Source organism: Aquila chrysaetos, chromosome 18 (assembly GCF_900496995.4).
Source record: "Aquila chrysaetos chrysaetos chromosome 18, bAquChr1.4, whole genome shotgun sequence".
Classification (NCBI taxonomy): domain Eukaryota; kingdom Metazoa; phylum Chordata; class Aves; order Accipitriformes; family Accipitridae; genus Aquila; species Aquila chrysaetos.
Window position 1 is genome coordinate 727,883 of NC_044021.1, and position 25,193 is coordinate 753,075.

The 25,193-nt window shown below is 39.8% G+C and overlaps 1 protein-coding gene across 2 annotated transcripts in view; it reads left to right on the top strand.

The window, feature by feature from the left end:
- ADCY2 (adenylate cyclase 2) overlaps positions 1 to 19,400 on the top strand; it is a 216,699-nt gene extending 197,299 nt beyond the window's left edge. For both annotated transcript variants that reach the window (XM_030041979.2, XM_030041980.2), the window contains 6 exons: positions 2,783 to 2,941; positions 9,576 to 9,722; positions 10,913 to 11,020; positions 13,109 to 13,223; positions 17,152 to 17,276; positions 18,606 to 19,400. In XM_030041979.2, the coding sequence (XP_029897839.1) occupies positions 2,783 to 2,941; positions 9,576 to 9,722; positions 10,913 to 11,020; positions 13,109 to 13,223; positions 17,152 to 17,276; positions 18,606 to 18,758 (807 nt within the window). In that variant the 3' untranslated portion in view covers positions 18,759 to 19,400. The remainder of the gene's footprint in view (positions 1 to 2,782; positions 2,942 to 9,575; positions 9,723 to 10,912; positions 11,021 to 13,108; positions 13,224 to 17,151; positions 17,277 to 18,605) is intronic.
- Positions 19,401 to 25,193: the final 5,793 nt, after the last annotated feature.

Sequence of the window (25,193 nt, forward strand, 5' to 3'; positions counted from 1 at the left end):
ACTGTGTAAGGAGCGTGCTCACATGTAAACACTGTTGAGCGTTAAATCTCTCTTACAGCCCAGTTTGTATTACCAGTATTGACATAGACTGTGAATTCCTTTCCCATCAGTACTTAAAATTACACTTATCCCGTTACTCTGTAGGCTAGGTGAATATTTTGTTTTTCCCACGATTGATTATATTGTGTTTATCCACACTGAACTTCATTGGGTGTTTTACTGCCCAGATGTTTATGGCAACTTCCCTCAGCCGTGAAAACTGTTATTTGTAGTCTCTGTTCTGTTTTTTAGTAAGCTTTTGTTCTGTGAGAGAAACCTTCTCTTCTTAGATAATGTAGTCTTTTCAAGAGCCTCTTCTGAAAGAATTAAATGAAAACTTATTTCAGACTTCACTCCTATTCACATGACCATTGACTACTTCATAACAGATGGAGGCATGTTTACAGAAGAAGTGTCAACTCATCCCCATTGTATCAACTTTAGCTAATATGTCTAAATAGCTCTTTTCCTTAGCATAGTTTTTTTCTGAAGTACCTTGATCTATTGTTCCCAGGGTCACCCCAGTTCTTTTCTAAAGATTTTCGTTATACCCTTACTATTTGTCAGCTGTCTGACACTGTGGCTGTTTTGAATGCTCAGGCTATCCACCACAAGTTTCAGACCAGCAGCTTTCCATTTTGGTTACTTTAGAGCTGATGACTTCTTGTTGATCAACTTCTTAATGTGTTCCAAGACATCTGCTGATGCTCCATGTTGAGACAGTTTCTCAGACTTGCTGTCTGTAAGTAATGGCTGTGAGGGGGAATCTCCTTAGCTCCCTCACCTGATTGAAAACCCATTAATTTCTAGTGATCTTACCTGCTTTAGTGCTGCCTTTGCTGCCCCTTTGCTGAATGCCATATCATTCATCTCCCTGACTGTAGAAACCTGTGGCATAGGCAGCTACTTTTGAGCTGTTTATCTTGACTTTCAGTCATTCTTTCAGTGAGGAGAATTAGTTCATTGCCTCACTCAGGCAAATATTGAAAATAGACCCAGGTGAGTGTCCCACTAGAATTTAAAAATATAGATAAACCTATCTGTGTGTAATCAATGAGACATGAATCAGTTCTTGTTGCACTTAACTACTTTTGCCTAAGAAATTACCGCTGATTTGAACCTCTGGGGTTGCGTTGCATTGCCTTGCACAGACGCATGGTAGTCTCTTATCCTGGAGGAAGCCAGTTGCTTTGTGGTGCCTGGAGGAACACAGTGTCCTTCATCCCTCCTTGGGTGTTCCACTATGCTCACCCACTGGGAAGTGCTGTTAAGTAAAGCAGCATAAGGTGAAGAAGGAAAATTTTGTATCTCAAAGATATTGTGCCTGCAGATGTGTAAGAGCCATACTGAGATATTTTCATTCTGATACGTTGAAAAGGTTCTGGAGGTAACATGTAAAGTAGGAAACAATCTTGGTTTCCATATGACTGAAAGGCTACAAAGATTGAACAGGATCTTTAATGACATGTATACAAACTTGGCTAGATCATACAAACAAAAAAATCCATGTTTTAAAGTAATTTTAATAAGGTAGTGCTTTTTGTTTTTAAAAGTCTGATTAGGCATTTTGAAATATGATACATTGACTTTTTTAATTTCAAAGCAAATTGTAGAATACATTTTGCTTTATTTTTTTCTGATTTCTGAGTTCCCTCTGCCATTTTTTGTGGCAGCCTAAATTTCATTCAATAAATAATAAAGCAGTAAATAAATTATCTGTTTAATATTAGCTCTTAAAGAAGAAACATATCTTTTTGAAGACTTCAGCTTATCTAGCACCTTTTCTTTTCAATACAAAGCTGGTACAATATATATGGATACCGAATTTCGGCTTTATGCTAGGCATCCAGTTTAGTTTTGTCAATTTATGCAAATAATTTTGACATCCCAGGTTTTTATTGGATTTTCTTCTGGATGAATACAGTTGGTGCCATTTGAATTTATCATCTATGTGGGAAACTTAGATGTATAAATGTATAATATACATATTTAAAAGCTTGCCAAATCATTTTAATACCATCTCATTTCAAATTTCTACTCTAGCTTTGGCTGTGATCTCAACAAAATATCTATGAATCATTTTGAGCTGTGACAGCTACTGACCAATCAGAAGGACTGCTCTCACTTTGGTGTGAATGCTTACTGACTGCTAATAATACTAGCTAGCATTTTTAGGTTTTCTATAAGAAGATTGTCATCATAATCATGTTCTCCTGGTTAATAGCATAGTCTTCACTGAGGCTGCGTGATAGCGTTAAACCGTTGGATTACTACTGTTGTACTGTCCCCTTTTTACCAGGCTGACTGCATAAGTTCAAGTTGGTAAAAGTTAGGGTCTTCCTGAAATGCCCGTTATTGTAAGTGCAATTCTACACTTCTGATAAATAAGACATCGTATTAAGTTGCAAAACTGTAAATTGTTTCCATAACAGTGTTTGATTTCTGGAATGAATTTCTGCTAAAGCCTGAGAGTAAATAAATAAGTCTTCCGTTGTTTAAGGCACCTTGCAACTTTATTTTTTTCCTGGGCCTTTTTTTGTAGGGGGGCCTTATAAGTTTGATGAAATGTTTGTCACATAGTGTGTGCTTGGGGTTTGATTTCTGTGGGATCTGGAATTGTACTTGAGTGGCCAAGTAATAGCCTTGCAGGGGTGGTGTACTGGGCTTATGTTGTCTCTTAAACCTGTACTCCAGCAGGACAAGATGCCTATTGTTTCTTTACCTCTGTGTCCTCTTGTAACAGAATGAATATTACTGTAGGTTAGACTTCCTGTGGAAGAACAAGTTCAAAAAAGAGCGGGAGGAGATTGAAACCATGGAGAACCTAAACCGGGTGCTTCTGGAGAATGTGCTTCCAGCCCACGTAGCTGAACACTTCTTGGCAAGAAACCTGAAGAATGAGGTCAGCCATCTCTGTATATCCTCTGCTCTGTAAGAAAGCAGCATATCCTCAAAATACCACTTAATGCTGATTTGAACAGTAGGTCCATACAGTGAGAGTATAGATTTACAGTCACTTTCATTCCCCCATACATACCCGAAAGGCTTGTTTTACAGCACTGAATGCACCTTAGTACCTTGAAGTGAAAAATGTGAAATTATCTTAAGGGGCAATGCACTTTGCCTTTCGAAGGAGGGTAGAAAAGGGTGAGGAGGAGGAAGGAGATGGTTGAATCAACATGGGTTTAAATTTTAATCATATGCATTCAGATACTTCTTCCTTTGTGATCACAGTGGAGCTGCATCCAGGTATGAATTTTCTTCTGGTGACTGGAGACCTTGCTTACTGGAGTGACAATTAACATTTTCCCTGAAACAGTGGCTATGTTAATTCTGGAAAGAGGTTCCGAACACTGAATTACCTGTTTACTCACTGCTTATGGACCTAATTCAAGCACCAGAAAAGTCAACTAAAAGACCCCTGTTGACTTTGGTGGAAATTAGATCTGCTCCTAATACTGCTTCACAGTTTTAATAAAGCAAAAAAGGATTAAAAAATAAAAGCATTTAGAGAGAGTAGCAGTTCTAGAGATCTTAAATGGAATAGTTTTAATTACTTGTGCATACCAAACAATTGTTGCAAAACTGACAAAAGAGGCGAGAGGGTAGCTTTAGGGATTAATTTTTGATCTCCTGAGTCAAAAAGGACGATGTCTTCCCTTTCACTGTGGTTTGCATTAAGCAGTACTAATCAGTACTTTATTTCAGTACTTTAGGACTACCTGCAAATATTAATTTGGTAGCTAATGTCGAATGGAAACTGCCGTGGGGTTCCTTTGAATCCTGTGAAGACCTTGGCTGGAAGCCACGTTGGCTCAGCTCCAGTTCTCAGTTCAGGCATTAAACACAGCAAACCATCAGGAGATTGCTTTCTCATTTATGTGCTATTCCATCTCGGCTCCCCAGCAGAGCAACACCATCTGCTCACCTTTGTATTGGCAACTGGATTTATATTGTCACCCCTCAAGATTCTTAGGTTGGAATCAGCTTTTGTAAATTTAGTGAAGAACAGAAATTGTAATGTGCTGAGCTGTCCAATCTATCATGTCAGCTGAAGTAAAAATGATTTGACATGATTTTAGTGGCATCTGTTTAGAAAAAAAAATAAAATCTTGAGTTGTTTCTTGTTCTGTTTATCTGTAAACACAGTTTTCAATGAGGGAAGAACCTTTCAAGTCCCTGGAAATGTTCAGGAATATAAGCATCTGTTGTATCTTCAGATTTGTTTCAGTGTCAGCAAGGATGTTTTGAGCCTTAAAGGACATTCTGTATGTCTGCATGTGTATACACCTAAGAATATGTTAGGAAAGATCAAGCCTTTGTTTTCTTTGTGTGGATATTTAGGTCAACAGATACTGAATTGAAATTTGTCCACGTTTTCCTTAGTTGCAAACATTCATGTTAATATGGTATATTCTTTTCTGTTTAAACCAGATTTTGAGATGAAAATTAATCTAATGGATGAATAGTCTGTTTCAGAATACTACTTCTCTTAGAATTTTATGCATGCAGCTGTATGGAGAAAAGGGAAGACAAAGTGTGCTGCTGAAGAACAGGCAGCAGGAATGAAAGGGGGAAAGATGAGTGGATGAATGCTAACTGGGAGTAGTGGGAGTGTACTTTTAGACGGTAACAGGATACACATTGACTAATGCTGATAAGATAAAAGCAAAGTTACTTCAGAGCAAACTGTAATAAAGGTTTGTTTGCTTTACCAGAACCTCCGGAACTGGATTTCTGCTTATAGTCTGCATGCTGGGTACCAAAAAGGGTACTTTCCAGTTGGGAGAGAGAACGATAGGAACAAATATAAAATGAAAAGCAGGAAATGGGCCAGGATTAAATGTATCTGCACCTGGCTTGTGCAGCCTTTTCCTTTATGCTGTTAGCATCCAGATCCCCTATTAGTAATAAAGTGCCCAGGAGCTTTTGTGCTGCAAGCTAACTGGCAAGCACATTACTGAGCAAGAGGAATCCTGTTTCGTTAACTACAGAAGGGAGCCAGCACCCTACTTAGAGCAGAAATTCTGCCCCAGAGAAGCTGACCACCACACCCTTCCAAGAGGTAGAATGGGACCGGTTTGCCTCCTCCATCCCGAGAAGATCTCCAGGCGCTGGAGAAGAAGGGGGGACAATAAGGAGAGCCAACCAGCAGAAATTCACATGTTATCAAAGGGAGAAAAAAGAAGAAAAAAAAAAAGGGATTGACTGCAGGAGACAGGATGATTTTATTTTTGCTGAAAGAAGCAAGGCCGTTCCTTCCTGGAATGGCGTTGCATTTAATTTTCTGATGAAACATTTTGGAGAGTACTGTTTCAAGAGAAGTACTCGTAGGAAAATTAAGACACCCAGTTGCCACAGCCTTTATTATTATGAATGATCAAAATAAACAAGCCGGGAATGCCTCCTTAAAATTCTCTGACATTTATTGTGACAGCCACAATTACTACTCATCTGGTTATAAACTGTGCCATTTGTTGTTGTTTTCATGTTGGTACTATGCTATAGAGCATTAGTGGGGATGGCTGTTGCCCCAGTATTAGAGGGGAAGGAAGAGAAACGGGACATGGTTGCTGAGCTTCAGCATATGACAAGTGTTTACATACAATGTGTTCATTTATTTTTGAGGTGGAGGAGAGGAAGGAGTGATAACTCTGGTTATAGAAAAAGAAGATTTGTGTCTGTCATTGTAACAGTCAGGTGTGCAACCCGTTCTTATGGGTTGATGTCCCCATACTGGGTGGACAGCCAACAGTGTAAGGCACACTGACCTTCCCGTGTCACAACAGCACTTCTATTTGAATGTCTGCTCCTGTCTTTGGCTCAGTCATTTTTATCTTCCTGATGCCTGTGCATTGTGCAAGTTGCCATGATTTATTCTGGGCAACACTTCTGCTTTCAGGCAAGACAGCAAAAGCACTTCCTAATAGCTAAGTAGGGCTCCATGTTTAATGTCTGCAAGACAGACGGGTTTTTCAGTGGCCCTTGCAGTAAGACAGGACTTGCCACCCGTCAGCAGTCCCGTCAGCTGGAGGGCCCAGGCAGTATCCTGTGTCAGATACTTAAGCAAAAGTTCGAGGAACAGCTGAAGATTAATGTGCTATTCACCCTTCTGCTTTTTCCTGTAAATGTAAGGGCATATTTTGCTTCTGCAGATGCTTTTTATACACTTCCTAGTTAGGCCTTTTTCTAGTATTCACATAAGTATTCAGGTTTTTAACCCTCTAAGCTCTTGTCTTTCATGTTGTTGAATAGCAATGAAATACACATTTATATATCTCTTACGTAAAATATTTTTCCTTTTTCTGCTTTTAAATGTCTTATTTATCTTATGGTTCCTGTATTATGAGGTGGTAAAATGAAACCATCTTCTACCATCTCTGCCTCATATTATTCAGTAATATCATATGCGTGCAGCACTGCATAGTTGGTCTCCTTTTCCTGTAAGGGATCATTTGTAGCTCCTAAGAGACCTATATGCTTATGACTTGTAGTTACATTCTCAAATGCACCTTCACACAGCATTAGTTTCCATGTACTATTTAAGATACAGCACTGTCCCAGTATCACCTCTGTGCCTAGATTTTGTTTGTGTCACAAACTTCACATCAGTAGTGTAATTCTGGCATGTTTTACATTCTCAGGACGCAAAATCAGTACGATTCAATAAGGCAAATAAAACAGCTGTGATCTAATGTTTATCTGGTAAATTAAACCAACTTTTTTTTTACTAATTAACAGAATCCCTAGGACAATAGAATTGTGTATTAATATTAATTATAACTGTACTATTAATTTGGCTGGATTTAACTTACTGGATTTTTCAAGCTCATAGGAATATGAACTTTTTTTAATATTTGTCTCAGATGTATACAACTTGTTTATTTTGTCAGGTCAAGTTTCAAAAGTATATGTAATAATCCATGTTTTGAGTATTAATTACCTACATTCTGCTATAAATACTTTTGTATCTCCCTGCAGTCTTTTATATAACACTGTGAATTTCGCCTTCTGTATTACCAAGGCCCTATGTTTGTGATGCAGTCCTCTTTTAATAACCAGCACCATGTGCGTGGCCTGAATTCCTTCACACAAAATTGAAATCAAGTTACAGGGAAGGTGACTTGAGGAAGTAGAAGGAAAGCTGAGTTAACCACAGAATGTAATCTCTGTACCTTTTCTGCTAACGTGCCTATGAAAAGCACTCAGCACTTCAGATCTTACCTTCTGGCTATATTTTTATGCAATACCACGGTAGCTTCAGCGTAGACATGCCTGAGGGAAATTTGAAGTAGGTAGATGTGAAGCAAAATGCAGACTGCAAAAGCTAAATATTTGAGGAATAAGCCCGTTAATCTTCTGCTGCTCCACTTAACTAATTTCAAGCTAATCTGAGTATCTCTGCACCGAGTCTAGGGGCATACTTGCTGGAGACAGCGGCAGTGTGTGTCACTGCGGTATTACAGAGTGGACCTGGTTTTAAGTGTGGGACACTGGAGTGAAGAGAGGTCATGTGGGGCCTGAGCTTCTGAACTTCTTAGAGGCAGAGTCATCCTGTATAGTTTCAGGAGTTCCTCTCAACTGCCTGTGTTAGGAAAAATTACCTCTTTAGCCTTTTTTCCATAACTAACTGAGAGAGAGAAACACTGTCTGAGGTGATTCTGCCCAGCCGGCATTAAAATGACCTTCCAGATAGGCACATCGGCTGTACTGACGATACAGGACGCATAGGATGACTGTGCTTTCAAATTAAATACTTCAGTCAGGTGCTTAAATTGCCTAAATTCAGTTGACGTCACCCAGCCAGAGGGATTCCCTCTCCCCACCATTTGATTATTACTTGGATTAAATTTATTAACTAGGTGCTTATGGAGACGGATAAAACAGATGGCAGAAAAATATTATCACAACATTGGTTCTTCATTAAAAACTCTCTTGGCAAGAGGACACAGGAAATCCAGAACTCCTTTGAAGTTTTGTAGCGATCTGACAGTGAACTCATTGGCTTGGATGTTTTGTTTAGTTGCTCTTCATTTGCACAATCAGGTCACATTAAACAGGTACTGATTTTGTATACATGGCTGTAAGCTGGATGTCAGGTACAGATGGGTGATTTCAACCAGCTCAGCTTTAAGAATATAAATGATAATGGTGAATTGCAACGATATATTCCATCCCCGCTGCACAGAGGCATGATGGAGCTTCAGCGATGCACTGGTTATGGAATCCTTAGAAAATAAAGGGGCAGAAAAATCTAGTAATAAATCATCTACCACCTCCAGCTGCCCGTGTTCCTCCCTGTCTGCCATTATTTTTGTGTTTGCCCAGAAACTTCCCTCACACCTGTTCTGGGATGAGGTGGTCAACAGTTTTCCCATAGTTCTGCTATTTTCCAGTTATACATCACCAGTAGAGATTCACTATGTCTGTACACATCTGTCTACAGACACACCACATTCTTCCAAAAAGAAACGTATTGCCAGTGAAATTGGAAAAAAAAAAAAAAAAAAAAAAAGCCTTGCTGGTAAAAAGGGAAATAATATCTGATGCTTCTTGAAATCACAGAACAAATCCTATTCACCTTATTCACAGGAGTATTGAAATCCTTGTTTTACTCAAATAAGAACTTGAACAGAATTTGGCGTTATAGCAACGTTTACAGCATCTTTTATTGCTGTGGTTACGTTTGTGTATAGATACTAATTTTTTTTTTAAGTATTAGTTTAATAAATGTTCTTTCTTTCTTTTTTTTTTTAGGAAGTGAATTTGTCCTGAAAGAAGATATATTCTAATATTTAAGGGCAGTGGGGAGGAAACTGAAGGGTGGGGTGGGGATGGTGTGGTCATTTTTAGCAACAGAATCTTCCTGGGGAACAGAGGTGCTCTTATTTTAGTGGTCACAGAAGGCAGTGGAGAATCTGACATAAATAGGTTTTAGTTCAGGTGACTTCTTTCCGTTTGCCTCAGCTCCTTGTTATGGAAAAAAATGACAATTATTTTATCTTATTAGGCATCTTGTCATTTTAGGTTAGGAGCTATTAGGATTGTGTTGCATTATGCATTTGTAGTGCATGGGGTTTGTGATTTTGGTTCAGTTTTCTAGTTATTACAATAACACAAACAACTAATAATAAATTAGATGTTTTTTAGATTAGATGTTTTGCAAAATATAGTTTCAGCCATGCAAGCCAGACCAAATTCTCTTCATTAGGAGCCTCAGAAATGGGCCCTATCTAATAAATTAGTGAACATTTTATGTTCATGGAGTTAATGTTCAGGAGGAAAAAAGGTAACTTTAAATCACTAAATTATTTTCAGCTGTATATGTTGAATCTCTTTAACAAACAGGTTTATACACCGCTTGAAATTAATAAATGCAACTAAGTGCAAAAAATACCCAACTACCATCTTAAGGCATTCCAGCCACTGCAATGCCTCCCTTTTCAGAACCAGGACACTGCATATTAATGAGGAAACTTTTATTTAGAGCTGGGTATGACAGAGGTTTTTTCTCTATTCTGTTTTATTTTGGACAGGATCTGTATCATCAGTCATATGACTGCGTCTGTGTCATGTTTGCCTCTGTTCCGGATTTCAAGGAATTTTACACGGAATCTGATGTAAATAAGGAAGGCTTGGAATGTCTCAGGCTGCTAAATGAGATCATTGCTGACTTCGATGATGTATGTACTTCTAACAACAATCGACATATGGTTTCAGTCTTAGTAACTCAGGGTATGCAACAGTAAGCAAACATACTCGAAAGGGAGAGTGGAAGAGCTGTCAGAAAAGAACTTTTGTGTGCCTAGTCACGTGGAAATTACTTACAGGGAGTATTAAAGGAAAAAGAGATTTATGTGGGATAAATCAGGTATTGACTGACATCATACTCAATTGCTTTTGATTTGCTATAATGAGAACCCCATGTGTATTATCTGATGGAAAAATTTTTGCCCTTTAGCTGCAGTTCATGAGGCAGTTCTATTACATGTCATATATTAACTACAGTTTCTAAGTACTAGTGCCTAAAGTCAGGTACGTAAATCTATGTCCCCTAAAATGATACAGCTTTGTGTTTTACCTGATCTGTGTTGGTCTCATTATACAGAGTGTTGATCGGTTGATACATGAGCGACTCAAAGGATTGTATAAGTTTTAATATTCCATTCTCTGAAGTTTCAAGCAGGTACAGAGTATGACTACAGATGGATTGTGAAAAGGCAGCTGTAAAGGTCTCACTGAGAACAGTATTTGTCTTAAAGAAAGTTATTAGTGATGAAGATACCAGAAAAAGGCATTAAGATCATGTCATGACTCAGAGAGCACAGTCTGGATTTGCAGATCTGCAGCTATGGAGGGTATTTTAGCAGAAAACCCATTTGGAGAACATTGGAATGGCCAGAACAACCTGGGATATGAACTAAAATCCTTGGCTTTTAGTCCCATTGGCTTGGACCGTCGCATTGGCGTGGAATAGATGCTTACTTTCAGAAAGCTGCTTAAAGCTTAACTGTTGGCTCGCATGGTGACTCAGTTCCAGTATCAAATGAGTGCAAAGTCTACTGACTTTTATGAGCTGTATGTACAATAAGGTGTAATTTATTCTCATTACTGTAAATTTAGTCCCTTTATAATAAAAAGGGTTTTTAGCAGACAGAAATTGCCTTTCCTTGGATGCTGTAACCATTGTTTTTTCCATCCTGAAGTCCTTCATCCTGTATATATTTGTGAAGCCATTTGGGGTCTATTAAGAGACTGTTCTAAGAATTGATGATCTGAATACTGTTAGAGTAACAATGCTGTTAAAGTAACAATGCTGCTAGAGTAACAAGGCTGCTGATCTGAATAATGAATAACCATCCTTGTTTTACAGCTATTGTCAAAGCCAAAGTTCAGTGGAGTTGAAAAGATAAAGACCATTGGAAGCACTTACATGGCAGCAACAGGACTGAGTGCTACACCCAACCAAGAACAGTGTCAGGTACAGGAAAAGGTTCCTGCTTAATAAAAAACATGCTCAAAGAAAGGCTAAAATTCTGTTCATTAGGCTGCAGGTTATGTATAATGTTGTGTCCTAGATTTTTCTTACTAACATTGATTGTATTGTACTGGATAAGTGTATACTTTTGTTTAGTCATCTCTGTGAATTACTGTTCTTCACATAGGGGTTTGAAAATGCCACCTCTGTATTTGCTAAGTCTAAAACAGGCCTTCTACTCTAAATACAATACAGCATTTTATTCCTACGTGCTGCAGCAGAACTGGATTTATAGAGTGCACAAAAGACTGCAAGAATGAGTATTTTCCATTGTAAGCTGGGAGGTCTGAGTAGCTGTACTAACCACATGCTTACAGAACCCTCAGACTCAGCACTGAGAACATGTTCCTTTGTTTCTGGTTTACTTAATAGGGTAGGACTGGGAACTGCAGTCAGTAGAAATGAGGTTCAGAGAAGCAATTCATAACTTCTAAGCAAAAAACTTGCTTTTGCCATGATCTTTAGAGGACTATAGGTTAGCGACAGAGAGACAGCAATTACAAATCAACACATTCTCTGCCAAGGATTAACGTGCTCTTGCCAAACTCATGTTCCTTCTAGACAGAAGCAATTAACACCTGAACTGTAGACCCTAAGAATCCTGAGGACAAAAAGAATGATTTTAAATTAGCTCTGACATTTAATACAGGGAGGTGAAGGTGATGAAGGAAATGCAGAACTGTAGACTGGAGATGAGAAGACATAGAGGAGCTCTCAATCACAACTAAAACTAGTGTCTGCATAGGAAGAAATTAATGGTTTGAGTTATTTCCACAAACTGTGGATCAAGAGATCCAACTTTTAGTGTTCCTTTGGTGATGTAGTACACATTTTCAAAAGAAATCCACCAGAACTCGGCAGCTTTCAGTCCAGATGCCCCAAGATGCACAGATCCTGCAGTACCTAGCGTGGCAGTGACTGACTGCTAGGCATACTGCTGGGAACCGCCCCCAGCTGAAAACAAGCACCCGAGGAAGACTAAGTGCCTAAGGAGGGGGTCTGAATACATCAGCTGAACAGGAGACCATCTGTCTTAGCTAGGAGTGAACTCCAAAGGAAACAGGCTTCTTTCATCTAAACAGCTGCTCTGGCAAGCACCTCTACTGTCCCACCTAGGCTGATGCCTACTCTATGAATCATCTCCTGAAGTTGTCATCTGTCCATCCCTTCTGTCACTTTATTTCAAGAAAAGAGGAAGATTCAGTCATTCCTCGGAGAGATCAGTGAGTCCACCTCCTGTGAAACCACTCTCTTATCAGGGTCCTACCCTGGGCTGTGGGAGCCTGAAAATCAGTTTTCTCCTCAGCCTGAGGGGACTCAAACCAGTACTTAGAAATCAGGCTACACTGTTGCTGTATGAGGAGGCATTAAGTCTATGGCCTTTTTAAGTGGTATAAGCTCTGAGCTAGTAAATTAGGTGACAGAGGATGGGTTGCCTTCTTCGTCTCTACCTCTTGTATTTTATTCATTTTCAGGTCTATTAGATGTTCACAGAGGTGCTTGCTTATCTACCAGATGAGATCAGTGGAGGAACTCTTAAAAATTGTGGATTTCACTGGATCTTAATTATTAACTAGGGTGTTGAGCTGTGCAACAGTGAGGGGGAGCTGAGTCTCTGTGGGGCTGTCCATGAGCATTACTTACTATTAAAGGGCATAAAATAGAAGCAGACGCTTAAGAGAAAATTAATCAGCAAATCCTAGGCACACATAGACACTGAGTGCCTGTGGGGTTAGGTGGCAGCTAATCAGTTATTTGACAATCAAAACATGAGATTAGGCATGTTTTGGATCTATCATCTCTAGACTGCCTGACTGTGTAAGTAAAATGCATCCTGGTCTATTGTCCATTGTTTGAGCTAACTGATGCTGGACAGGGCACCATCTTCTACGTTACTTTTCTTCTGCTGCCTGCTGGCATTAGGACATCCCTAAGGGTTTAAGTGCTTTCAAGTGCCCAGCATATTTTGGTTGTATTCTCACAGCAACTAAGGCTAAGGAAAATGATTTTAATCTGGCTGTTTAAATTCAGGAACCGGAACGACAGTATATGCACATAGGAACCATGGTGGAGTTTGCATTTGCCTTGGTGGCAAAACTGGATGTCATAAACAAGCATTCATTCAATGACTTCAAGTTACGAGTAGGTATGTATCACGGGATTTTTATGAGAATATCATGGAGGAGGGGGAGAATTCAGTGTGACGTACCAGCTGATTAAAGTGTTAGTAGAACTGACCAAAAGGGCCATGAAAGTAAATGGCACCGTCTTTACCCTGTTTAAAGGCAGCCTAGATGGTATTGCCTGTTAACCATAGCTACTGTTGCCACAAGGAGTGTTTCAAGGCAGGACTCAGAAAAGGGCAGCATTCCTAAGTAAAGAGTGGTTGAAGAGATATGTTCCCATGGCTCTGAATGCTTTTATGATAACTCAATAATAATTATTCTAGAGATTGTTAACCGCATAAATTTTTTACCCTATATCAATACCAAGGGGCACAAGAAGACTCTAGAAAGGGCTTTACAAAACCATATAAATGGTTTTGGAGGACACGAGCTATAAGGGGCCAGTGAGGCTGGAGTTTGAAATACTTTAGATGTAGTAAACTCAAGCAAGCATACCCAAGGGCACCCTTTCCTTCCCAGTGTTAGACAAAGGAGGGTATTTCCTTCTTTATTATTCTGTGGTTATTGACAAATAAGAGCAAAGATGACTAGTTGTTTACATTTGAAAGGGTAATATTATATTATATTATAATATATTTCAGCTTCTAATTGCTTCTACTTGTGCATCATGGTATTTTAAAAAAGAAAGAGGCAGCTGCAGTAAGCCATGGAAAGGATGATGAAATAAATGAATTCAGAGCTGGTCAAGAACCATATGTTCCAAAATGTTTATTTCCCGATAGCAGTACACAGCAGTTTTACAATGCAATATGTAACTTGTAAAGTGTGAAATGAAAGCAGTAAATAAATATTGGAAACCCATAAATCCTGTAAACATGTCAGAAGTATTTGATTTCCAACAGTTATTCTCCTGTCTTGTCTTTTTCTTGCTGTGGTGCTTGCTTTGCCTGTCGGCTGCTCCTCTCCAGCTGATTTTACAGTGCCACCCACTGGCAAAACTTGCCATCTTCTGCCCTGAAGTACCTGGTCCTTAGAGCACTCCTTTGCCAGTATGTTTTGTATTCCTTGCTAGGGTTAAAACATGACAAAGCAAATCTGAAGTATGCTTCCTTCTCAACGTGTTACAGAACTTGATGGGTTTAAAGGAAATGTGTAGAGATACCGTATTTCCGTACAGAATAAAAGTTCTCTTCTTGCCATAGATGACATGCCACATACTTGCGAACATACTTCTATCAGCTGTGTCAGTACAGATAAAGAGCTGCTGAGTGTTGGGGCTAAATCTGCAAACTGATTAAAGCAATACTGACTCCTTTAAAGCTGGGATCATGAAGCAAACTTTCTAGGGGAAAAAAAGATAGGTGCTTGTGATTTTTAAAGTGTTTGCTATAGGTTCCAGAGAAGTCAGACTCCTTTGCTTCATGAAATGAGGAATGATTAAATCTACAAAGGGACACAGGCCCCAAACTGGCACTTTTGCCACCTTAACCCAATATAGGCCCCACTGAGATCTTCACCTCCCATCTTCACTTCACTTCTCCATTTCCACCTGACCATGAAAGCACCTGATATCCATAGCAATTAGAGCCACAGAAACATTTGAACTTCTACCTCTGACATAATCCCCGCTGTAAGGATTTAAACCCAAACTGCCATTTGTAAAAGCCTTCCTCGGCCAGCATCTAACCCCAGAACTGCTGCAACTCGCTGGAGGTCTCAGCTTTCGACCTCCACTTTCTGTGAGTGCCTGAAATGCTAGCTGTGCCTCAGGAGGTACCCAGCCTACTCTGACATTGTCAGGCAAGGGAGGGGAGCGCCTCGATTATATTTTGGGCGCTCCTCCCTTCTGTTAGCTAAGGTGCTTGATGTGTTAGACAAGCTCAGATACACTTTTGCAGCAGGTGTTGCACAGGTACTGCTTTTTTTTCAGAAGAGAATAGAGGCTGACATGTTGTTTGCCATACAGCTTCATGGTTGGAACATCTGTCTGTGTTGTAGGTGAACTTAGTTTGGTTCTTGCTTTTGGCTGAGGCTGCTCAAGCATGGGGAGGGATCCCTGTTCCCAGGAGAATACTATGAGCCCAGGCTGTAGGATACTTTGGAATGAGATATTCTCTGTCTGTCCTGCTGAACAGTATTTGCTGAACAGTAGTTGCCTTTTCATGGAATAATTAAATGTCGCTTTGGATACAAGAGAAAAAGACAGATCGTATCACCGTCTGTTAGAGCATTCACGTGGACCGACAGTACTACTTCTTCCAGCCTTGCCCCAACAAACATTCACGTGTGTCATGCGAAGGAGGCCCACGCTAGCAGGAATGACATAGAGCAGCGCGTCCCAGAATGCCTGGGTGGCCAAAACACATTCCTAAGAGATAGGGGTAGAAGTCTCCTCGAAGGAGGAGGGATCTGAAGCTGGCTCTCTAGCCCCTGAGGTATTACTCGAACCATCAGCAGTGGTGGTTCAAGAAGGAGGTAAAAAAATAAAACCCGCCTCCTGCCCATTGTATCCTGTAGAAAAGTCCCACCGCACTGCCCTAACGTCTGGACCATGGCAGAGCATGTGCCACACACATCTCTTCAGTGTTCCCTACTAGCCAGCTTGGGCTACTCGGCAGACGGCTTTTGTGGATTCCACTTTTAGGTCCCTAGTGCTTTCTACACCTTGGGATGTCATGAGGCAGAAGGGCACACGCATGGCTTGGTTGTGAATGCAGAGTGTTGCAAGGCCCAAGTCCCTTTGTGCATTTAATCCCAAGTGCTTAGACAAATATTTATCAGGTCCTATCTGGTATTCTTTAGGGTTTGCATATTTCCCCAGTTTTCTGAATTTAACTGCTACAGTCACTTTTTGCAGGGTTTCCAAGTGGGCTTACAGTGTGGTTGCTAGCCCATGCTGCCATGTTACATATGATCCATACTAGATGAGCCAGCTCTGAGATGCCTCCCCATGCTACAATCACACTTTCATTTTGCTGCATAGATATATCCCTAGTGATGGTTTCTGTCAAGGAATTGACAGAAGTCAGTTATGATCCACTGACATGGAGATAATTTTAGAAATCCAAACTACTCACTTGTCCAGGGTTTATTTCTCCCTAGGTCTAACTTGGCTTTCCTGCTCATTGGTATGTATAGTTACAATTATAGTATATTTGATGCTGGTTAATGACAGTGCTTTTGCTTTTGCCTCCCGGTTTCCTTCCCTACTAGCAGAGTACAGCTCATTCCCTTTACAAATATAACACAGAATACAAACTGACTGCAAGATAAAAAAATGCCCAGAGTCTAATGAGGGACTATACTATGTTGTTCTTCACTCTTACAGTGTGCATTTCAGAGCTAGCAATTTGTTACTCTTACTCCATGCTTAATCAAATTATTTGAATACATATATTAATATTGCAGTTATTTAGGACCATTCTATCGGCAATCCAGCCTGTGGAACAAGGCTTGACATCCTTCCAACTCATTCGCAGCAGTTTATTTTACATTTAAGAAGCAAAGAATACTGTAAAAGTCATTTGATTTGGCCAGCAGCTATTGCAGAGAGGAGAAGCCTTTTTCACTGCAAGCAGAAATGAAAAGAAATTCTTGTCTGTCTGTATTCCCAGAAGCTGCTGCTCTCCCACGGTGTGTTCCTCATGCCATATACTAAAGGCGGTAGCAGGTTATTAGGATACTAATGGTTGGAAATATCAAATTTACTCATGATGGGAGGGAGCTATAAGACTAAAATTAGACGAACTAACTTTTTGCATTTTTATAACTAACATCCTCCTGCTGTCAATGGCTGATAGAACAGTTGTGAGCAGACTATTGGTTGCTGTACTCACTATTCAGCACAGGCCAAATACCATGTTCATTGACTTGATATGTTACCAGATGCACTGTGTGTCCTTGTTTGGTGGATCTTCATTCTTAATGCTAAGTTCTGATGTTTTCCAGGTATCAACCATGGACCTGTAATAGCTGGAGTAATTGGAGCTCAAAAACCACAGTATGATATCTGGGGCAATACAGTAAATGTGGCCAGCAGGATGGACAGCACTGGTGTCTTAGATAAAATACAGGTAAGTCTTGGTTTTGTGCTAGTATTTATCTACATCCTTTGAGTTTGCTGCTTAAGAACCATCATATATTTGTACACTAAACAGGTCTGTGTTTTGGAGTTAAGGATGCCTACAGAAAAAAATTACCTACCAGCTGTATCTGTACGTTTCAAAAGAATTAGACCTTGGGCAGGAAAGCAAAGAATTAAAAGCAAATTATAGGGAAAATGGGAGGAGAACCAAAACTTTGTCTTGACCCTACAGAGGAATACAGTGGAGGAAGTCATGGGTTGCCTGGAAATGCATCCCTAGATTAAGACAGGATTTGAGGTAGATCACATTTCTACTCTGTGGATTTCATAAAATACTAGCTACCTTATCTCTGAAGGGCATTCAGATGATGTTAATTATTTCTAAATAAAGGAAATTACCATAACTGCTGTACATCAAGTTATATCCATAAAGCAAGCATGAAACTTCCCTTTTAATGAACCATGCCAATTAATAATCTTTATTGATTGTTATCTGTATAGATTATAGATAGACCTGTATAGACATGACCTTCAATTTATTAACTTCCCAGTGATCCCATAGTCAGGGATCACATTTTAAGTGTCTGCCTAGTATGCTGCCTAGCATTTTTGGATCCTAGCATGTGATTGAGAGCACTCCAAATCAATGATTGAGACTATTCAGAAATAAATAATGGAAAAGTAAAGTTACCAACTGTTGATCAAAACTGAGAACAGAAGGGATGTCAAAGCAATGACATCTACAAACAGTTGCTTGCTGCACAAAGAAACACAGACAGTCTGAGACAACTGATGCTGTTGAACAACCTCTGTCCTAGCGGGCTTTCGCCTAAAACGGCAGAACTGCCTGAAGTTTGGTTCACTGCCAGTTATGTGAGAAACTGGCAACAGCAGCTCTGACAGATGATGCTAATGTCTTACTCTCACTTCATTCACACAGCCTTAGTATTTGCAAAAAGATGGAGAAGCTTGGGTCTACCGCAGTGAAAAACAGCTCCTGAAGATGAGAAAAATGCTATACGAGGAAGAGTGTTGTCCCTAGTGCCACTTGTGTACCTACGAGCCCTCTGTTTGCAATCCTAGGTACAGAAATGGTTATACCAAATCCGATACTTGATGTAAGCAATTAGAACGGCCATCCAGCAACAGACCGTTTGAAAGCTCAGGTGCTCAAACCTCACTTGAGACCCTTAAAGGCCTTGTAAGCATTACAGCAAAACCCTTCTAATTGCTCAGAACATACGTTCTCTTCACACTCTGGAAGAAGATTCTGCTTTGCTCTGTTACCAACGCTGGTTGTATTGCTGTATTGTTGCAGGTTACAGAGGAGACGAACAACGTCCTGCAGACACTGGGGTACATGAGCACTTGCAGAGGAATAATAAATGTAAAAGGAAAAGGAGAGCTGAAGACATACTTTGTACATACTGAAATGACAAGATCCCTTTCACAAGGGAATGTGGCATCTTGAAGATGCTTGTATGTGTCATTAATACCATATTTTCAGGAAAGTATCACGCACTTTTTAACTACATTTTGGCCCTTAACATGCGTGCTATTTTCTGGTATGTGGCACTTATTTTAATATGGCTGCAGAATAGTCCCATGAGCCATCATTTTGCACCTTGGTATTCCTATGTTTGAGGACAGTTGCGATGTACGCTATAGGACTGGAAGATTGTACTGCTACTTGCACTGTTATTCAAAGACAAGAAAAGAAGGAACAGGAATTAAAAGGAGATAACTCATCCTGAAAGGACTAAAAAGAGTTGTTAGTGGCAAATGTGGGGAAAAAAGGCAATAAAGCTAGGGGTGCATACTATTTTCTGATGCATGGTGTTTTCTGGAAAATACACTCGCTCCCCAATAGCATCCACTAATCTGGTATTAAAGTATACAGTATTTGTAAATAAGTTTACTTTGTCCACACATGATTTGGATGTGATCACCAGTTGCATCTCATAGCCAGGGACACGTTGGGTGGCTTGCTGGCATTCTTTCTGAAGAGAGAACTAACAATGCTGGAATAGTTTTGTACAAACGTGTCAAATGTTTTGAAGCTATTGTCTTTTGTAAGGTTAATTCATTAAAAGTTTATATGTACTTTGTCTTACTGATGCTGTCTCTTAAGTTTTGCTTCCTTCCATGGCTTCTGTCGCTCTAAACCTGCCCGTCCCCTGCTGCTGCTGCTGCTGCTTTTTATTCAGCAGTTCGATGTTGAGGCAGGCTGTGGCCAGCTATCTCACCAGCCTTGGTCAATAATATCTGCTAGACTTGCTGTTGCCTTTCAGAAATTCAATCACCTCTATTGTCTTCAGTCTTGGGTACCATCCTAGGCACTTTGCAGTCTTTTCCTCCCTAGGTGATACAGGAAACTTACCTCAAATCCATAAACACAAGCAAAGTGGGGGATACTGGAGGCAGTAGCAGTGTTGCTACTTTGCAACTGGCCTGCAATGCTTAAACGGTAACTAGGAGAAGCTGTACAGGAGAAGAGAAGTTTTGTCTGTCTTGCACTTTGACAACCTCTTTTGCCTTTGCATGCCTTTCACTTAACCTTTACAGTGCTGGATTTCATAGGATATTTAAAACAAGCTAATTTATCAGGACATGAGTATGAGCAGAAGATACAAAAAATGCTATTTTGTGGATATTCAAGATTAATTTAAATCCCGTTGAATTAAGTATCACACTTGCAGAGTTTCACAGATGAGCCAGGTGAAAGACTGAAAAAGCAGGGAACTGTACTGTCTGTGCTCCTTTGAAGCATAGATAGTAAAGATTAATTTTTGCTTTGCTATAATCAATACTTGAAATTAACATATTCTTTTAGTCAAAACATCCTAACAAGACCCAAATTAATAAAATCATCCTATTTACAAAATAGCATATAATTACAAGATTTTTTTCTGACTGATACCATATGAATATAGAAGTCAACTTATGCACTATTAGCTCTGGCATGTTAGCAAAATGTAAAAAGTATTCAGATTTCTCATTCATGAAACATATATTTACAGTTGTGTTGCACTGGTGTCCTTTCAGAAGGAGTTCTCAAAATTGTGGGTCACAGAGAAATGGCATCAGGCCAGAGTCTCACCGAGTGTGGCACAGTTTACTCACAGCAGTCTGCCCACTAGCAAATTGGAATGGCAGTAGATTTCAAAGTGCCTACATTTGCAGTAAAACAGACCATCTGAATTTTGATCCCTTTACGTTAGTCTAAAAGCAAAATGCAAGTTATTTCAGTTATGTCCAACGTAACACACTTCATGTCTCACCCAGAGCTGGAGAATTTTGATAAGTAACTCTCAAGATAGGTGCTCAGTCTAATAAAATCTCATTAAAAATATTTTGTTGTCTTTATGATTTCTTCCTTTTAATTAATAAGATAAATATTTTCCAGTGGAATGAAAGACTTTCCAAATAGCTCACATGGCAGCAGAAACAATATCCCTGTCATTGCCTAAAACAAGCTATCACTTAGCTATGCTAAAGACTGCTCCTAAATCCCTCCTCTCCATTCACTATAAATTTGTCCTAGGAACAGTTAAAAAAATTATTAATCTCTTAGACTTTGAATGTACTTTGGGCCCTTAAAATCATTCTGGTATTATCACAGGTCAAAGCAATCATTTCTTACTGTGGATGAAAACCCTTTATGTAAAGTTGATTATATTGCACTGTCGTGTCTATGTGCAGCTTTCAGGTATAACCTGTACATTCAGGATTTTGCTTTTCGTTTGTATTCTTGCACATCGGTAGCAAACCTTGTACCTAACTCGATAGCCTTGTTTCTCTGATTTTTATAAAAGTTAAACAATACGATATTTCTGTAAGCCGTGAAACGTTAGAACATTGGAATGGCCGTGAGCTGACTGGTCCAGTGAAATATAAAGAAAGATATATATGTGCCCTCCATGAGCGTGTTGCAAATGCCCTTGTTCAGAGCACTCGTGTTTCACTGGTGGTGTTCTCTCATTTTGTAGTTGCATACGGATTCTGGCAGCCAAATCCTGCTAAAGAACAAGAAAGCGGGCAAATGATGATAATACCCGCCCAGACAAAGAAAGGTGCATACTGTCCTCTCTCTAGCCTTCAGTTGCTGAGTAGTATTATTATCTTTCTAGTGCCGAGAAGCTATTTGTATCCAATAAATACTTTTTGTCTTCTAATGCGTCTTACATCTACTGTTTATACTGTTTTATTTTTCCCCTGTCTAGATTGACCCAGGGTTCTTGTACCCTCTTTCTTCCTCTCCTGCAGCAATTTCATCTGCCTCAATGACTGAATATAACACTGCTCATGTATCAGTGTGTAACCTGAAAAGCTTTATGATAATCGTACAAATCAGTATTTGACATTCCCTATATTCTACATCACAGTAAGGCTCATCAAGTTCTACAACTTCCGTGTTGGTGCCCTCGTTCGCAGGTCGCTAGCAGACCACAAAGAGCGTGACCTCCAAAAGTACAATGCAAATGTATTTCACACCGTGAGGCAGCAGCCAGAAGATCAGTGTAAGAGGGATTCACTGTGGTCTGGGAAAATGAAATCCAAACGGGAACACCGCGGGGAGCCTGCTGGATTTCTTTTGAAAGTCAGTGCTTTGCTCCACTTTATGGAGGGCTACCAAAGGATGGGAAGAAAGATTAGACTTGCAGATATTTTTGTTAACTGCAAAAGTAGTTGGGATTACCTGTAAATTAATGGTATTTAGCTGCTCTTTCTAAAGGGTAACATTAGCATCCATGTCAACATCTATTTGTGCTGTGTGAAAAGCATTTTTCATTCTTTTTATATTCCTTTATGATTCCTCTATTTTGTAAAATATCTACAGACCTTCCCTTCTTCCACTGAGGCACAGGTAGTTCAATCTGCCGGTTGCTAAAGCGGCAGCTGTGCACATCTGAAGGCAGAGGTGTTGGAAGTCTGTCCTGTTTTGTTTTCAGAACCTTGTATCGGGACAAGTAATGAGCTATGTTGTCAGGATGCTTTATATAGCAGCAGATTACTGTTGAAAGCAGTGATTACCTTGTCCTTTGATACGTAGTTTTCCTTTTGGTTGTACTTCTGTATGAAGATACTTTAATTTTTCAGATAGCAGATTCTCCTTTACCTGACCTAGATACTACCCTTCAACACTTTTTACAGGTGGACCCCAAATAATTTCAAGAGTAGGGCTTTTTAGTTTTATTCTTCCTTTCTTGTCTAAAATAGTGTAGTGACTCTGGGGAGGAAACAAATGTAGAATGAGATATATGTGCCTTGCCTTAAAACACGAAATTAAGCAAGTATTTTTGTTCCTTGAAGTATTTCAAATTTGTGTGGATTTGTTGAAAGTGGTGTATAAATCAACTGTAGCTGGTTCACCCTAAAGGTTGCTACATACTAATTTTTAACATTTTCAAATGTAGGGGAAGGAATTACTCAGGTCAATGTAGTTTTTAATATGTCAAAATGCAAGATAAGGACATTTTAATCCTGTTTGCAACTATGAAGATATGAGCCCCTTTATGTTGTAGGATGACACTGTTCAACACAAAGATTCTGCTGAGAATTATTTGAAATTTTTTGATGGAGTATTTTTCAAATAAATTTGTAGCCATTGAGATGCTCTTTGTGAAAAATCTCAGTTTTGACAGAAAAAAATGTGCATGAAGTATTTTGAAAGATTGACAGTCCTGGACTAGAAGTTTTCATGTTTGCATTCCAAAACAGTGTTACAAACAACAATTGTAATGAAAGTAGTGTCACCTCATGCATAAAATTGTGTATTACTCTACTTACTAAGAGGGATATTGAACAGAATACTCATCTGAATTGGAGTATCCATTCAGCAGATACCCATCAGCATACAAACAATAATTGCAAATTATATCAGTCAACCAGTTACCATTTTATAATTGTTTTAAAATTATTAAAATAAAAATAATTATAATTATTTGAAAAGCCTAATTCTCCAGTCAAGCAGTTGAAATTCTAGTCACAAGCCAACCAGGAAATGTTTGCAATCTGCAGACCGAGGCTCAGTCATACTTATTGTGTAGAGAATTGCTTGAAACAACAGATACATTCAAGAAAAGTTAAAAAATTTCCTGAGTAACTCATCAACAAAAAAACCCTGAAGATCGCAAAAGGTGTGCTGACTTCTGCAGCTGACATACGGTTGTCTCTGTCTCCAGAAAACTTCTGAAGACCCTTCGTGTTTGCGACGGGCAGTCTGCCACTAATTGGGATCTAGAAGAAGCAAGCACTTGGGTGAAACGGCTGGCTTGGACCAAAGCTGTGGTAGAGTCTTGGAGCCATTTTTGTTTCAGACTCTTTTTCAAGGGCCATCGGATGGAACATTTGTGGCCAAGACCGGCTCTCCTTCGTGGCTCAGCTGAGGGTCAGGAGCAGGCGGCAGCTGGATAACATGTTGAGGTCAAACATGCGAGGACAGGAGACGAATCGCTAAGCCGTAATTTGACAGCGGGCTAGCCATCTCAGCTGTACGTGACGCGAGTTTGAAAGAGGTACACCAGCTTGTCGTAAGAAAAGGGCTACGGTGGTTTTTCTGTGTATCAACGACCTGTCCAGTTACATGTCATCTGTCCTCTTGTGTCCGCCCCGTCTCCATCCCCCGTCGTCGTTGTCGCTGTTGTCCCTGTCCTGTCCCCCGCCCCCATCACCATTTGTCTCACAAATTCCCTTCAGGAATTTTCTTGCAAAGTTATTCCATAAGCCAGTTTGACATTTCAGAACAGTGACCCTGCCTTTGAGACACCTTTATGGCTATAAAAGTACACATCGACATATTCGAAATTCAGGAACCTCAGCAGTGGAACCTGAGGGGGATATGGCTACTCCCTAAAAAGGCAGGCAACAACCTCTCCTCCTTACGCCACTGAATTCAAAGCAACATTTAACACTTTGGCCTCTGAGCTTAGCTGTATTTGAATGCATAGTTTTGACCATATAGATTAAAATTGCTCCATCACCCTTTCACCATTGTTTACATGTTCATATTTAAGTTACTAAGGAAACAGGCTGACCTCCCATGCCACTCTGTAACAGGAACATACTCTTAACCGTAGCATATTGGTTGTAAGTGGAACAAAAACCCCCGGGCATTCATGTCCTGCTTCTGGGAAGTCTGCAAAAGGTGACCAGGAAGAAAAAGGCTTTGCAAGATGCAAATAATGCTAAAGGGATTTATACCGTCATTGGGAAGGAAGAATGAACTGAAAAGCATCCAGTTTAATTATTTCAAATGGGGGGTTATGACAAATCTGTAACAAGCATCCAGCAATATTTATTTTTAACAACCTGTATTGCATCCAGGTAGTGTAATTCAATTTAATGCCACCTTAAAGGTTAATCAAAATGAGCTACATGTGAACAGTAAAAAGAAAACTGGAGTGAAACCTTTCAGATCTTCAGAGCTCTTGCCTAGCTTAGTTTGTATTTCTGGCAAACAGTTTCTTGCAGCTCTATTTATAGCTGCAGCTTCAGCAGAGCTGCTTTTTATAAATGGGCTTGCTATCACTTGGTGCTCGGACTCAACTACAAAAAAGCACTTGTGCAGTGGCAAACGTGTCTCTGCCTGGGAAGCTGATGTAAGGCAGCTGTTGGATTTTCAATTCCACTGCTCTCTTATGCTGTGCTAATTTGGCCCATGCTACAGAAGGGAGAGGATCCTAATTGGTAGAGGGCCGTTATTAGATAAGCAGGTGGAAATTGTCACAAATTATTAGAAGAACACCCACCCAAGCCTGTAGAGTATAAATGCCTCCACACTGCAGTTGCAAAGAAAAGGTTCTGTTATTTGGTGCCTTAGTGATGGTAGAGCAGCAGCTATATAGTCAGGGTGGGACTTTTTTATCAGTAGGCCTGAATTACCGCTTGGGTCCAAGACGCCCAA